General features: G+C 45.0%; 2 protein-coding genes across 2 annotated transcripts in view; one reads left to right on the forward strand and one right to left on the reverse strand.

Moving 5' to 3' along the window:
• The window catches only part of LOC139279718 (tumor necrosis factor alpha-induced protein 3-like), a 106,408-nt gene extending 103,415 nt beyond the window's left edge, over window positions 1-2,993 (forward strand). Inside the window, exon 9 of the mRNA XM_070898882.1 lies at window positions 2,889-2,993. Within this exon, the coding sequence (XP_070754983.1) occupies window positions 2,889-2,942 (54 nt within the window). The 3' untranslated portion in view covers window positions 2,943-2,993. The remainder of the gene's footprint in view (window positions 1-2,888) is intronic.
• The window catches only part of LOC139279717 (NHS-like protein 3), a 217,863-nt gene continuing 202,194 nt past the window's right edge, over window positions 764-16,432 (reverse strand). Inside the window, exon 7 of the mRNA XM_070898879.1 lies at window positions 764-5,223. Coding sequence (XP_070754980.1) covers window positions 5,174-5,223 — 50 coding nt within the window. The 3' untranslated portion in view covers window positions 764-5,173. The remainder of the gene's footprint in view (window positions 5,224-16,432) is intronic.

The raw sequence follows: 16,432 nt of genomic DNA on the forward strand, positions 1-16,432 counted from the left end.
TTCAAATATGTGCCTATAGAAAGGCAGAGAATATGTGGACCCTACCAGGAGTTTATTTTTTTAAAAAGGCTTGCATTTATATAGCACCTTTCACGACCACCGGACATCTCAAAGCACTTTACAGCCAATGAAGTACTTTTGGAGTGTAGTCACTGTTGTAATGTGGGAAACGTGGCAGCCAATTTGCGCACAGCAAGCTCCCACAAACAGCAATGGGATAATGACCAGAAAATCTGTTTTTGTTATGCTGATTGAGGGATAAATATTGGCCTCAGAACACCAGGGATAACTCCCCTGCTCTTCTTTGAAATAATGCCATGGGATCTTTTACGGCCGAGAGAGCAGACAGACCTCGGTTTATCGTCTCGTCCAGAAGACGGCACCTCCAACAGTGCAGCACTCCCTCAGCACTGCACTGGAGTGTCAGCCTAGATTTTTGTGCTCAAAGTTCCTGGAATGGGACTTGAACCCACAACCTTCTGACTCAGAGGCGAGGGTGCTACCCACTGAGCCACAGCTGACACCCAATGACAAAATCCCAATGAGAAATCTTTCTAATTCATTCAAGAGGGAAACAGACAAGTATGTTAATCAGTTCAGGAGTTCATGGCATAAAACATGTGATTTTATCAGTTTCCTATATTTCACAGGGAGCATATACAGGGTCATGGGGAACAGACCACTTAGCTATAAATGCTGAAGATAAGACGCATTAAACTGAGGCATGTTGGAAATTCATTTGCTAATTTATTAACAGTAAAGAAATATATATATGTCATTGCACTAGTAATATTTTCCTAAAAAAAAAACTTTGAAAATCATAGTTTATACCCTTAAGTGATTAAGTTCATGATAATTAAGGCCATAGCCCATGTTAATGGCCAACTAGGCTGCAATTAAAATGCAATATCAAACTTACAATGTGCAGTATATTCTTATTTCTTTGCATTCACACTGCAGTTAAGATTCATAAAATTGGCAGTACAGACATATATATTTCAGAATAAGGAATGAGGGAGCTGGGCCACAAGGCCTCTGTTGGAACCAAATCATCGCAAGAATAGCAATAGTATCTACAGGGAATGAACATTAAACGCATTCAAATTCTGGATTATTTATGTAACAAATATTAACATACTTTAAGTGGTCCAATCAACAGGAGCTTGTGACTTGCAGTTCAAAGGGCTCTGAACAGCATAATGATTGTGGTGTTCGAGAGAATGCCTCCTGTAAAAGGTACAATTCCTCTGGTTTGGCTTCCTGAATGGCACCCATCTCCCCCGTTTGCCTTATTGAGGCACAGGGACACGGTCCATTCTGCTGCTTAGGTGATCACATGAGGGTTGTCCCTTTCGTTTGCAAAATGGCTGTTGATTCACAGACCAGCTCACTCATCCCCTCCCCCGCCCACATTTGGGGAAGTTTAATCCAACATTAAAACTGCAATTGCAAATCTTGGCCAGTGCAGAGAGCGAAACAAAGAATATTCAATGATTTTCAACATTTACATTGTAATATACACCCGTGGAACCCTTCCTATGTGCCCCGGCTACAGCAGGAAAGCTGGGAAGCCCCATTAGTACAAAGATTCAAAATCTGGAGACCTGATAAATACTGAGTGTTCTTTCATTGTGAAGAATAGTCGTCTATTTCTGGCACTTGTGGTGCTGGGAACTTCACAACTCAAGAGAGCTTGCATTGCCGCTATAGTGGCCTGTACAGCATGGCGCACCTGTGCCAAGGTCCCGGAAAGGTGCCCAGTGAAGAGAGTGGATTCTTATACAGGAAACCAATGGTCCACAATGAATCAACGATTCAGGAGAGTGACGGAATATCTTTGAAGTATTTAACGTAGCATAGATTTAAGATCGTGGAAGTGAGTTTGGACTTGTAAGTGAAGCCTGAGAGATTGTGGAATTAAATCTCAAATATAGGACATAGTAATGTGGACGAAATGCACCCCTCATCATTTTCTTGCCCCATGCTCACCCCTGAACTCAAACTGACCTTTTGGCCTGTAAACACAGTTTGGAAATATTAGCACATGTTAATTTGGCCTCAGCTGATTTAACCGTGCTCCACTTCCAGGTAAAGATTGAAGAAAATTAAAATTACATTTAAATATTAATCAAAGCCAAATATCCTCTCATTAGGCTGCATGTGTCTCCTTGCAAGTGCTCTTTGTGAAGAATTTTTTATAAAATAATTGGTACTGATGGTTAGTTTGAGGGCCCTTTAAGGGCCAGTAATAAAAAAAAATCAGGTTCGTTGCTCAGCACCAGAAATAAAACGGTGCTAAACTCAAAATGTGCAAACTCCAATGTACCTTTATATTTTTCTATGCGAAAATAGTCACCCTCAATGAGCAAATCATTTTACAAAAATACATACCCATCCTTTACTAGCACAGTTGAAACCTGATCAGCTTAGAATTTCCCAGAGATGTACCACACCCATTTAATGACCGGTCAATCGCTCAAACAAGTCTATTCTACAGAAAAGTAATGACATGTTTCCAGGTGAACTTTGGCAGTGAGTGGATTTGCGTTGAGTATTAAAATCTAAATAATGAGGACGACCACTGTGTTTCCAATCGACATTCTGATTTGCAGCAGGAACTGAACACAACACACAATTGGATTTTACACAGCAGTAATGAAGAACTGGGTGGCCACAACACAGATTAATCTGTGGGCGAGTGTCAATAAAGGATTTAGATGGGGGGGGAGGATCTATAGAACGGTTTGAAGAGGACCCGTGCAAGTTTTCTTTCCTGAAATCCATCCAGTCAGGCAGGACAATTGCTGCGAATACTCAAGAGATTAAGTCAAGTTCACACCATGTGCTGCTCCTCAATATTTAACACCAAGTTATTGACTCACCCACAGATCCAGCCACTGGACAACAAGTCAGGCAGACCAGGGCTTCAGAGAATCATCTAACTTTCCAGATAGCACCACCAGACTTTGACGTCTGCTTTTAGTGGGATGATCGCCACGGAACGCCAATCAAATGACCACCTGAGAGATTAGGCTAAAAGATCCTTTTTTCAGACAAGTTCTGGCTGAGTTTAGTTGCCGGCTTTACATTAGCAGAGAATGGTAGGCAAGTGTGTTTCGCCCAATAGACTGGAGAGAGAAAGGAGGAGAGAAGTGAAAAGTTTGAAGAATCCAAAGCTTCGAGAGAGCAAATTCAAAGACGGAATAAAAAGCTTCCATTCTGTCACTGGCTGGTGCGCGTGTTTGCAAAGAGGCACCAGCAAAGTGCACAGTAACATCTGACTTCAATGACTCCCCTTCTCTCCGCACCCATGATCATTTAAGAAGAACTTGCCCACTTTGGAAAGGAGCCTGTTCAGCCAACTGCAGAGGTTATACCAGGAAGCCCATCAAGTACTAGCTGCTTAACTACAATCAAGGTGAACGGAGTTAAAGATTTTGCAGTACAAAACCACAGGAAGGCAGCTGCTGACAAGATGAGGTTTATGCATTCACTTGAGTGACTTGATCACACAGAGTCCTTGGTAAACATCGATAGGAAAAGCTTTGGAATGGCTGAAAGAAAAAAAGTTACCGCACTGACCTCTGCTCCACTGGAACAAACTTGAAGTCGATTAAATTCTGAGACTAGAGAAATAAAGCTAATGCACCACTCGCCCCAACCAAACCCAATTAAAGCTAAACATCCAGAGAAGGATGCGGGAGCGTTGGAGAAATAAATCAGCGGAAGTGGAATGGACAAACCTCTTCATGAAGGGGTTGAAGAAGTGAGTTTTATGTATTAATTATGTTAAGTTATGAGTTCTAACTTGTGACATACGATCCATTTAGACTCGTTAAATAACTCAAATTTTGCACCTTATAAACACCAACACAAAGCCCCTTCCTTAGCTAGTTCCTCGGAGCAATTTCGCTTTGGGCCCGCTGAGAAAGTAAAAACCTCCACCTCTTCTCTAGTTGTCCTTTCTCAAATACAGAATTCACGGGTCAAACTAACTTGGTGTTACAGCGCAGTGATGATTCTAAAGCACCTTTGACCCCAGGGTCACCCCTTGGGCCTGACCCCAGTTGGATGATGGTATTTGGGTAGCACAGCTCCATTAGCCAATCAACTGTTAGCGTAACAGATCCCCACCACCCCCTCACGAGATTACATTTAGTCAGGTCTTGAGCCAGGTTGCTAGATGGAAGGTGAGCCATTTTAACAGAGAAAAAGAAAAATGGGATGTTGTAGGTTGCCCACGTCCCACCAGTTGAAGGGTCACATTGTCAAATCATGAAATGCAATCAAGTGCCCAGATCATCTTGCCCTTGCACCCAAGTCAAGACTCAGGCTTAAGATGCACGATCATCTTCCAAATAACGAGAGAATGGCGGAGAGAGAAAAAAAATGCGAGACATGCTTGTGAAAGCCCAATCACAGCCTGCACCTTGGTAGATGTGGCTGACCATTTAGCAGGATAGTGTTAACGTCATCTAGTTACAATCTCAAACACACCGGCTGCATGCAGCAAGTGACTTCTTGATCTCAATCATTGGAAAGACGGGCTATAATTTTTGACAGAGGATTGTGTGTTTTTTTTTTTGCTTTCAAATTATTAATAGTCTTTACACATTATAAGTTAATGAATAAATTCCTAAATGACTGCTGGTTGGCGATTCACAGACAAAGCAATCCCAAATCCCCTCGTTTTATACAATAAGTGTGCTTCCTACTGATTTTTTAAAAACTTATAATTGATTGCTTAGACAAGGCAAACATATTATACGCTCAATTACAAACTAATATAGTCTCAAACCACCTTATGCGATGCATCGTGTTGCAATCCGAGCCCCTACCATCCATAGCCACAAGGTGGCGGTATAATTGCACAGTCCAGAATGACGAATGGAATTGGACCAAACTCCAGCCATTCTCTTCAAGAAGCCTTTAATCTGGACGAACTGTGGCATCAGCACAATGACTGCTCTCCTTTCTCTGCTTCCATAGAGAACAAAGTAAATGGTGCAGCACCCCTGGCAAATGCAGATTTTTTTTTTTTGCATAAACAAGGCCATTATTTTTTTTAGCAATAAGATTTTTCTGAAGAATTTGGATTGCTTCTGTCCTCCCAAGGAAGGTACAATTGACCTCTTTTGCTGAACGGGACCCTGAGGATTAACGCCCGGATTCTTCAATCGCCCTTGCACCCTGCCAGCTCTCCATTTCCAGTCTCCAGTTTCCCTAAATTTAGGGAGAGAGAAAAAAAAAAACACTTTAGGTCAACACGATATAAATCGACGCAGTCAAACCACAATCTTTCATTTCACAGACATCATTTGGAACGTGGAGGCTAAATTTCAGATCAGATGTGGCCGTTCAGGGGAAATTTACAACGGAATTTGTTTTGATTTCGTTCCCTTTCCCACCTCAGGACAAGGAGTGTCGAAAATCCGATATTTCCAGAGGGCAAGGATCTCACCAACTCCCTCAATTTGTCCCCTCACAGCTGATCAAAGTACAACATGATCTTTAAAACTCCGGAAAGGTGTGTAAGAGAGCGTCTACGGGAAAATCTGGTTCTCCAATTGAATACTGGGAAGACCAAAGCCATTGTTTTGGGTCCCCGCCACAAACTCCGTTCCCCAGCCACTGACTCCATCCCTCTCCAAACATCTGCGAGGCTGAGCCACTGTTTGCAACCTTGGTGTCATATCTGACCCTGAAATGAGCTTCCGACCACATATCCGCAGCATAACCAAGACCGCCAATTTCCAGCTCCGTAACATCGCCAGTCTCCGCCACTGCCTCAGCTCATCTGCTGCTGAAGCCATCATCCATGCCCTTGTTACCTGTAGACTTGACTACTCCAATGCACTCCTGGCTGGTCTCCCACATTCTACCTTACATGAACTGGACGTGATCCAAAGCCTCTGCTGCCCCGTGTCCTAACTCGCACCAAGTCCCGCTCACCCATCATCCCTGTGCTCGCTGACCTACATTGGCTCCCGGTTAAGCAACGCCTCAATTTCAAAATTCTCATCCTGGTTTTCAAATCCCTCTTTGGCCTCACCCCTCCCTATCTCTAATCTCCTTCAGCCCTGCAATCCCCCCCCCCTAATTCTGCCCTCGAGCATCCCTGATTATAATCGCTCAACCATCGGTGGCCGTGCCTTCTGTTGCCTAGGCCCCAAGCTCTGGAATTCCCTGCCTAAACCTCTCTATCCTCCTTCAAGACACTTCTTAAAACCTACCTCTTTGGCCAAGCTTTTGGTCACCTGCCCTAATTTCACCAAATGTGGCTCAGTGTCAAATTTCTTGTCTCATAATACTCCTGTGAAGCGCCTTGGGATGTTTTACTACATTAAAAAGGTGCTATATAAATACTAAATACAAAGTTGTTGTTGTTAAAACTATAGATGGCGACACCTTCCAACCAATCTCCCAGAAAGTGTTCTAGGAGATATCAAAGCAATAAATAATGCTATTTTTCTGCCTATTTACTCCTCTCCTTTCTCTCCCAAAAGACATCATGGCCAAAGTTCCTGGGGGATGCAGAGGGGAAACAGTTCACCCACAGGAAGGCAGAACCCTGCTTACACCCCACGCCACCTGCAGTGTCCACACCTGACCCGGGGGGGAGGGAGAGGGGTTGGCAATGGTCCAATGAGCATCGGACATCACCTGGTACCTTGCCCGAGGGAGACAAGCCCAATCCCGTCCCCATCAGTTATCCCCACACACACACACATCCAGGAGAAGTCTTCAGCTAGCACCTGGCACTGGGGACCCCAGCTGATTTCTTCTCTCCAACCCTAGACTCCCCCACTCAGAGCGGGGTAGACACCCCCACCCCCGCAGGCAGGGGGGGGGGGGGGGGGGGTGGGATGCTTGGGAAATTGGAACAGAGGGGGCTGAGGGGAGACCTTATTGAGGTGTATAAAATGATGACGGGCCTGGATAGAGTGGATAGGAAGGACCTATTTCTCTTAGCAGAGGGGTCAACAACCAGGGGGCATAGATTTAAAGTAATTGGTAGAAGGATTAGAGAGAGAGAGAGAGGAGGAAAACAATTTTCACCCAGAGGGTGGTGGGGGTCTGGAACTCACTTCCTGAAAGGGTGGTAGAGGCAGAAACCCTCATCGCATTTAAAAAGTACTTGGATATGCATTTAAAAAGAGCCGTAACCTATAGGGCTAGTGCTGAAAAGTGGGATTGGGCTGGATAGCTCTTTTTCAACCAGCACAGACAAGATGGGCCAAATGGCCTCCTTCTGCATCATAATTTTTCTATGATTCTATAATTACTGGTCAGTATAGCCTAGCCACTCAGCGTACAAGGGTGTTGTGTTACGGAGTGGAGGTCATTAACTGTTTAGCTGTTGCTGCTATGTTATTCAAATAACGAAAACCCTTAACATACACAGGTCCATCAGCATCAGTAATGAGAAAAGTTAGGTACACATTTCGGGTTACACAGATCGCCAGGATCCGATCATAAACCCCTGACCTTTCCCCTTTCCAGATGTTGACAGGACTGCTGTGCACGCCCAGTATTTTCTTAACTCTGCTGTGCGACTTCAATACCTTGGCAAACATTAACTCCCCCTTCAACCCTCTGGTTGCAGCAGTGTTTCCCAACATGGCAAATTCAGCAAAAAAAAAACACATTTCTATTGCATTTGGTTGGGAAGGAACATTGAAGATAATTCTAATGGGTAGATAAAAATAGAATTTTGAAAGTTTATAGAAAAAGCACATTACAAGTGCAACAGTTTGGCAAGTGTAGAATTGACCCTTATACTTTCATCACTCAATTCAATCTCATGTTGCGATAAAACCCAATCCAAACTACAAATTATTTCCTGAAAGGATTCCGCTGTATATTCAGCTGTGGTCACAACGTGCAGTAGAATACTGAGAGAGGTGTTAAGAGTTCATTTCAGCATAAAACTCACTCAAAAAATCAAAGGATCCTGTGTTAGTTTTATTCCAGGATCAGGCCTGTATAAATTATCATCCTATGTAATGTGGACACGAATGGGATAATGCAGTTACACAGCTGTACATGGACACCATTGAAAAATCTCCTCGGGTGCTTACATCAACGCTGTAACATCGCCGCCCCTCTGCTCCTGAACCCCTCACATCCTTGTCTTTGTCTCCGCCAGACTCAAGTATTCCCATGTTACCCGGCCGTCCTCTCTCCCATCTCAACTTGAATTGTTCAAATTCCTGCTGCTGGTATCCTATCCTGCTCCCACTCAGATCATCTCCCCCACTCCTTGCTGATTGACAATGCCTCCAATTTAAAATTCTTAAATTTAAATCCACTCGTGGCCTCATCCCTCCCCATCTTTGCCTCATTCAGCCCTCCAACACACCCACACACACACACAAACTCTACATTCCTCTATGTCTGGGCTCATGTACATTACGCTCCTTCCTCACTCCATCAACAGCCGGGCCGTCAAGCATTTAGACCCCTATGCTCGGATATTCCCTCCCTCGGCTCCTTTAAACCAACCTCGGGCTTAGCATTTGATCATCCTTCCCCAATATCCCCTCCTTTGATTGGCATCCATTTATTTTAAATTGAGGAACGGTGAAGCAACTTGAGAAGTGTCCCTACATTAAGGCACGATATAGTATTAGGCAGTCCCTCGTATTGAGGGTGACTTGCTTCCACACCAAAAAGGGATGAGTTCACAGGTGTTTCAATGAGGGACCTGACATTCTAGGTCCCGAACTACATGTTGAAGGGTGGAAGATGCCTGTGCGTGGATTTTTTTTTTTAAACGTGGGGTGACCGTTGCACACCAGCCACCACACGGGCTTGACAGAGCTAGGTCTTGGTCCAGTGGCAAGGGTTAACCAGGACGACTGGAGACCAGCTCTGCTGCACGGGCCTAGTGCGCACACATGCTCCTACCATCCATAGATCGCAAGTGTGGGCTGGCCCTTGCTGCCCCTGGGCCCTCGCCTCTTCTGGGCCTCGAACCCTCGCCTCGCACGATATACTCGCCAGTCGTTACAGCAGGGTATGGAATGCTGATCGCAGCGGCACCTTGAGCAAACCGTATTGCAGTGTATCCAGCCAGAGTAAATAGCAATGTAAGCTAACACATCAAATCTCTCTCACTCACATCGAGAAAACAATCCCGAAAAGTTTTTTTAAACTTCAAAGACCACCCATGTGATGGGCGATTCCAAAAACTTTCCAAAAACAACAGGTTGGGATGTCACCACAACCTTTAGAAAATGGAAAAGGAGAACTATAGAATGGAAGGAGGGAGGGGTAGAAAAACAGATAAAGAAGCAATTTACAAAACTTTGAGAGAGATAAATATTTGGACAATAAGTTTAAAAGTTGAGAAAGTTTAATCCACTACATAACACAGCTTCAATTAACAACTTGTATTTATATAGCGCCTTTAACGCAGCAAAACATCCCAAGGTGCTTCACAGGAGTGTCATTACACAAAAGGCCAAAGATTCACGACCCTCAGAAGAAATTCCTCCTTAAAAGGGCGACCTCTTATTCTGAAACTAGTTCTAGATTCCCCCCACGAGGCCTAAAAAGGCCAGACATTTCACCCACTGTAGCTGTGGTCAGCACTCTCTCTTCCCACCCCCTCCCCCAACTGCGCTTGTCTGCCAACCCCTTCCCCTGACCACTGCAGTGGACATTCCTGTGGGCCCCCGATAATGGCAGACCTGGACTATGGTTATGAAACCCAAGAGCTAGAATGGTCAGGGCCTCATGTTGACAGGCCCTGCTGCTCACTACTCTTGTCACTGAACGAGAGAGAGAGAGAATCTTGAATCAGGTTATTTTTCCAATTATGTTGCAAGTACCTTCATGTGGAAGCTTCTAGATGCAGGTGGCATTGCTTTTGAACAGACAAAAATGACCAGTCTGCATCGCTTGCCAATGTTTAATACAGATGGGTGCAGCGTCTCAGCATCCTTTGTCCTACACACCTCAAGACCGGAAGTGGAATCTCCTTAGAGAGCATGCATGTTTAGGCCTAAAAGTGGAATACATTTCACCCACCAACTGCGGGAGCAATCTCTCTTTCTCCTCTTCCCTCCACTGCCCGCCCCCCAACCTTGTTTTCCCTCTTGATGGGATGTGGCTTTCAAAGGCATCAGCAACCTCCACGAGTTCGCCTCCTTGCACAAGCCGAAACAGCAGAGTGGCACCAAAGGAGGATATCATTGATTTTTCCTATATTAGCCGAGGCATGGAATACAAGAACAGGGGGGTTATGCTTGAACTATAAAATACTAGTTAGAGTACTCCGTGCAGTTCTGGTCACATTACAGGAAAGATGTGATTGCACTAGAAAGGGTACAGAGGAGATTTACTAGGATGTTGCCAGGACTGGAGAATTATAGCTATGAGGAACAAGTGGATAGGCTGGATTGGTTTTCTTTGGAACAGAGGAGGCCGAGGGGAGATTTAATTGGAGGTGTATAAATGAGGGGCCTAGATAGAGTGGATAGGAAGGACCTATTTCCCTTAGCAGAGGGGTCAATAACCAGGGGGCATAGATTTAAAGTAATTGGGGGAGTTGAGGAGAAATTATTTCACCAAGAGAGGTGATGGGGGGGGGGTGGAGCTTGATCTGGAACTCACGGCCTGAAAAAGGGTGGTAGAGGCAGAAACCCTCGTTGCATTTAAAAAGTACTTGGATGTGCACTTGAAGTGCCGTAACCTATAGGGTTACAGACCTGGAGCTGGAAAGTGGGATTAGGCTGGGTAGCTCTTTGTTGGCCAGCACAGACATGATGAGCTGAATGGCCTCCTTCCGTGCTGTAAATTTCGATGATTCTATCACAGCTGAACGTTATTCTGTTCACACATGCCATTTAAGTAAGGAGCAGCAACCATGGTTATTTTTTTTGCTACTCCACAGTCAATGACATCATAGGCGGTCCCTCATAGGAGGATGGCTTGCTACCACACCAAAAGGGGATGTGCTCACAGGGGTTTCAATGAAGGACCGAATATTCCAGATCCAGAACTACATGTTGAAGGGTGGAAGATGCCTGTGTGTGGATTTTAATGTATGGTGGCCGTTGCACACCAGCCACCACAGCTAATTGCAGCATCCCGACTGATACCAGCGAAGGAATCAATCCTGGGACTCTAATCAGCATGGCTTAGTGCATCAGACTATTGTCGCTTCCCTGCTTTTGTTCCTACATTAAAGTCTTTAGAAGAGTAAATGGTTCAGACTCGTGAATTAACATGATTGGGACATCCACCTCCGTAACACCGCCCGTCTCTGCCCCTGCTGCCGAAACCCTCAAATGCCGTGGTCAATACCACTTTTATTCAAATGGCCTTCTCCCTGGCATCGCTTCCTCCACCCTGCATAAACGTCAGCTCATCAAAAACTCAGCTGCCCATTTCTTATCGCACACCAAGTCCTGCTCACCCATCACCCCTGTTCCCACTGACCTACATTGGCTTTGTGCCCCAGTACCTCCAATTCAAAATTCTCATTTTCAAATCCCTCCATGGCCTCGCCCCTCCCTATCTATGCAATCTCCTCCAACCCCACGCCGCAAAATGTCTGCGCTCCTCCAATTCTGCCCTCTTGAGCATCCCCGATTATAATCGCTCCACCATTGGTGGCCGTGCCTTCTGTTGCCTGGGCCCCAAGTTCTGGAACTCCCTGCCTAAACCTCTCTTTCCTCCTTCAAGACGCTCCTTAAAACATACCCTTGACCATTTTGGTCATTTGCCCTAATTTCTTATGCAGCTCGGTGTCAAATTTTTAATCGCATAATACTCTTGCGATGCACCTTGGGACGTTTCACTGTGTTAAAGGTGCTATATAAATACAAGTTGTTGCTGTGTGTTTAAATCCCTAAATGGCTTTGCCTCTCCCTAGCTGTGTATTCTGCTTCAGCCCTAACCCCCATCCCCTCAAGAACTCTCCTCCCTCCAACTGACCACTCGTGCATCCTGAAATCTCATCGCCTTACCATTGGCAGTTGCTTTCTGGAGGTCCCACCCTACACATATCCACCTCCCTCTTCTCCTTTCACCCTCGGTCACCCTCTCCTAATATCTCCATCAGCTAATCATTTTTTGTCGGAAGATTCCGTGACGTGCTTTGGGACATTTTCCTACGCTAAAGGCACTATACAAATGCAAACGCATTTGTTGCCGCAGCGTTCACTTGTATAACAATGACTGCACTTGAAAATGATTCACTGTATGTGAAATGCTTTGCGATCTTTTAGAGCCAAGGGCTACGTAAATACTATTTGTGTAGTACTGTAAACTAGCGAGTCAGTATTAGTGGTTCCAGTAACTGAAGGTAGCCGGATCCAGGTCATGTTGCAATAGTTTCAGCCCCAGCCACAAGGTGGCACACCATCCACACTGAGGAATTCCACCTTGGTGAAGGGAACAGGAACTGGCTGATACCCACAGCATCAAATCACACCAGTCACTTAAACACGCAGCTTAAAAGGCAGATGTTTAAACCAGACTGCACTACTCGTACTGGATATAAACATCTGAGAGGAAAGTCAATGAGAAAAAAAAGTTTCTATAAATTTTAAGCAGTCACATACATTCTTACTGGCAAATTATACATGGGGTTTGTGAACCTAGTCATCAGAGGCGGTCCCTCGAAGCGAGGATGACTTGCTTCCACGCCAAAAAGGGATGAGTTCACAGGTGTTTCAATGAAGGACCCAATATTCCAGATCCCGAACTACATCGTGAAGGATGGAAGATGCCAGTGCGTGGATTTTTTTTTGTTTTAAACCTGTGGTGGCCGTTGCACACGTATTGGGTAATAAACCTAGTACATGATCATTGGTAAGCCAAGCCGGTTTCAGTTTTAACCAGAATATTGAATGCATTTTCAAATCGATGGATTTACATTCTCAGGGTTAAACAACATGCCTGGAAATGCACATTTAGTCTTCATCAGTTACACGTCCTGTAAACAGAGGTGTGAAATGATATTGCATGACACTGCACCCATCACTTAGACAGTCCTGCCAACACTGGGGAAAAGTTGGGGGTCAGATTTATCAAAAATGAGACACCAATTGGAACTCTATTTAAGCAGGTGTTCCATTTTACAATAGCTTGCACTTTATCAAACGAGCCAAATCATTATGAGGAGATTGGCTGGGTCTCCTTGTATGAAATTGAAACCATCGAACCCCACATTACAAACGTAGCCCAGCCCACATTACGAACATCTGACTGACGTGATGGGCAACAAGGCAGATGTCCGCTTTGAGCAGAGCCACCTCCTCCAAATGGATATCGGAAGATTCTAGAGAAAGCTCTCGACCCCAAAATTGTCATATCTTTCTGACTGACCACCTGTCTTTATCCAGCACATTGTGTTTAGTTCAGATTTCCAGTATTCAACGTTTTCTTCGGCAGTTTGCATAACTTGCATTTATACAAGAACACAACACAAGAAACATGGAGCAGCAGTAGAGGGCCACACGGCCCCTCGAGCCTCCTCCGCCATTCAATATCATGGCTGATCTTCAACTCCACTTTCCCGCCCACTCCCCATATCCCTCGATTCCCCGAGTGTCCAAAAATCTATCAAATTCGGTCTTGAATATACCGAACTCAGCATCCACAGCTCTCTGGGTTTGAGAATATAGTGCCTTTAAAGCGTTCTAAGACTTCCCATGTGGAAAGAGACAGAGAACTAGAAGGCAGTCCATATTTAGGAGAGATTAAGGGAGTGACTGATGGACTAATCAGAAAAGATTGGTTTTGAGAAAGCTATTGAAGGAGAGAAAAATACAGCAAAGGGATTGATGGACGGAATACCAGACAGCAAGACCTAGCTGTCCGCTGTGGCTCAGTGGGCAGCACACGCGCCTCTGGAGTCAGAAGGTTGTGGGTTCAAGTCCCATTCCAGGAACTTGAGCACATTAAAAAAAAAATCTAGACTGACACTCCAGTGCAGTGCTGAGGGAGTGCTGCACTGTCGGAGGTGCCATCTTTCAGGTGAGACATTAAAACGAGGCCCCGTCTACTCTCTCAGATGGACGTAAAAGATCTCATGGTACTATTTCAAAAAAGAGCAGGGGAGTTATCCCCGGTGTCAATATTTATCCCTCAATCAACATTAATAAAACAGATTATCTGTTCATTATTACATTGCTGTTTGTGGGAGCATGCTGTGCACCAATTACAAAAAGTACTTTGGTTGTAAAGCGCTTTGAGACGTCCGGTGGTCGTGAAAGGCGCTATATACATGGAAGTCTCTCTTTTCAAGGCAGTTGAAGGTTCTGATACCAATGGTGGGACAAAGGAGGGTTAAAATATATCAAACAGCCTGGTCTGGTCTAGGTACAGGAGGGCAACCAACGCCAAACCTCCCTGGATGACGAAGGAGTTGGAGAGTAGAATGAAGCAGCAAAAGGAGGCAGAGGACAGAGGTCAGGTTGATATTACAAGCCTGAATCAGGCTGAATATAAAAAGTACAGAGAAACGAAAAAGGAAATGAGGGGAAGAGAGACAGTACGAGAATAGATTAGCGACTAACAAATGGGTATTCGACTGCCTTCTGTAGGCATATCAACAGTAAAAGGGTCATCAGAGGAGCGGTGGGGCCAATTAGGGACCAAAATGGAGAACTATTGGTGGAGGCTGAGGTACTAAATGAGTTCTTCGCATCGGTGTTAACCACAGAAGGGGGCCTGGCCAAAGATGTGGTAAAGGAGAAGGTTGCTGCGATACTGGATGAGATAAAAAGATAGAGGAGGAACTAGACAGGCTAGCGGTAATTAAAGTGGATAAGTCGCCCGATCGGATGGGATGCATCCTAAGTCGCAGAAGGAGACAGGGATAGAAACTGCGGAGGTGCTGGTCACAATGATGTAATCCTCTTTAGTTACGGGGGCGGTGCCAGAGGACTGTAAACGTTACACCCTTGTTCAAAAAAAAAATGGGAGAAGGATAAACCTGGCAACTACAGGCCAGTCAGTTGAACGTCGGGGGTGGGGAAACTGAGAAATAATAATCCGGGAGAAAATTAACAGCTACTTGGACAAGCATGGACTAAAAGGCAAGCCAGCACGGGTTTATTGAGGGCAAATCTTGTTTATTTTTTTGATGAGGTAACATGGTGGATGAGTGCACTTGATGTTGTGCCTTTTGAAAGTCCGTATACACTCCACTCGGTAGTGTATACTAGGCTGGTTAGCAATATTGAAGCCCGTGGGATAAGGGCCATAGCAGCATGGATACAACATTGGGTAAGAGATAGAAGAGAGCTGTGGTGAATGGCGGTTTCTCACACTGGAGGGAGGTATATAGTGGCGCTCCCCCAAAAGACACACAACTCGGGAGGTCCTGCGCAGCTGCAGCCGCTGCATAATACACATGTGCAGCAAATTTAAAGGGACCACACACTTAGACCGCAAATTGGAGGGAACAGTGACTCGGATCACTGCTGTTTTTGATATAGATTAACGACTTGGACTTGGGGCTGGCGGGGGGGGGTACGGGGCACAAGTTCAAAATTTGCAGATGACCAGAAACTTGGAAGTGTGATAAACGATGGTACAGGTAATGGACTTCAAGGAGCACAGAGGCGCTGGTGGAATGGAAGGATATATGGCAGATGAAATTCAACGCAGAGAAGTGTGAGGCAATATATTTTGGTTGGAAAAATGAGACACCACTCATGATAAATGGTACACTTTAAAAAAAAAAAAGAGGTGCCAGAACAGAGAACTGTGCACAAACCTTCAAAGGTGGCCGGATAGGTTAACAGTTAATAAAGGACAAGGGACCCTGGGCTTTATAATTAGAGGCACAGAGTACAAAAGCCAGGAAGTTATGCTAAACTGATATAAAACACTAGTTCGGCCCCAGCTGGAGTGTTGACCAATTCTGGGCACCGCATTTTAGGAAGGACGTGCAGGCTTTGGAGAGGGTACAGAAGAGATTTATTAGAATGGTTCCAGGGATGAGGGATGAGTTACATGGGTAGACTGGAGAACCTGGGGTGTTTTCGTTGGAGCAGAGAAGGCTAAGAGGAGATTTGATTGAGAGATTTAAAATCATGAAGGGTTTAGATAGGAGAGAGAGAGAGAGACCTTCCAACAGTTGAAGGGCCGATAGCGAGAGGGCACAGGTTTAAGGTGATTGGCAAAAGAACCAGAGGCGACATGAGGGGAAACTTTTTTATGCAACGAGTGGTTAGGATTTGGAATGCTCTGCCTGGCAGGTTGGTGGATACAGATTCAATAGCAGCCTTCAAAAAGGGAATTAGATAAATACTTGGAGAAAAAATTGCCGGGATATGGGGAAAGAGTACTAACTGGACTGCTCTTCGAAAGCGCCAGCACTGACTCGATGGGCCGAATGGCCTCCTTCTGTGCTGTACTATTCTGTGATTCTATGAGTATGAAAAAGATATACCATTGGTTACACTGT

Source organism: Pristiophorus japonicus, chromosome 14 (genome assembly GCF_044704955.1).
Source record: "Pristiophorus japonicus isolate sPriJap1 chromosome 14, sPriJap1.hap1, whole genome shotgun sequence".
In the NCBI taxonomy this organism is placed as follows: domain Eukaryota; kingdom Metazoa; phylum Chordata; class Chondrichthyes; family Pristiophoridae; genus Pristiophorus; species Pristiophorus japonicus.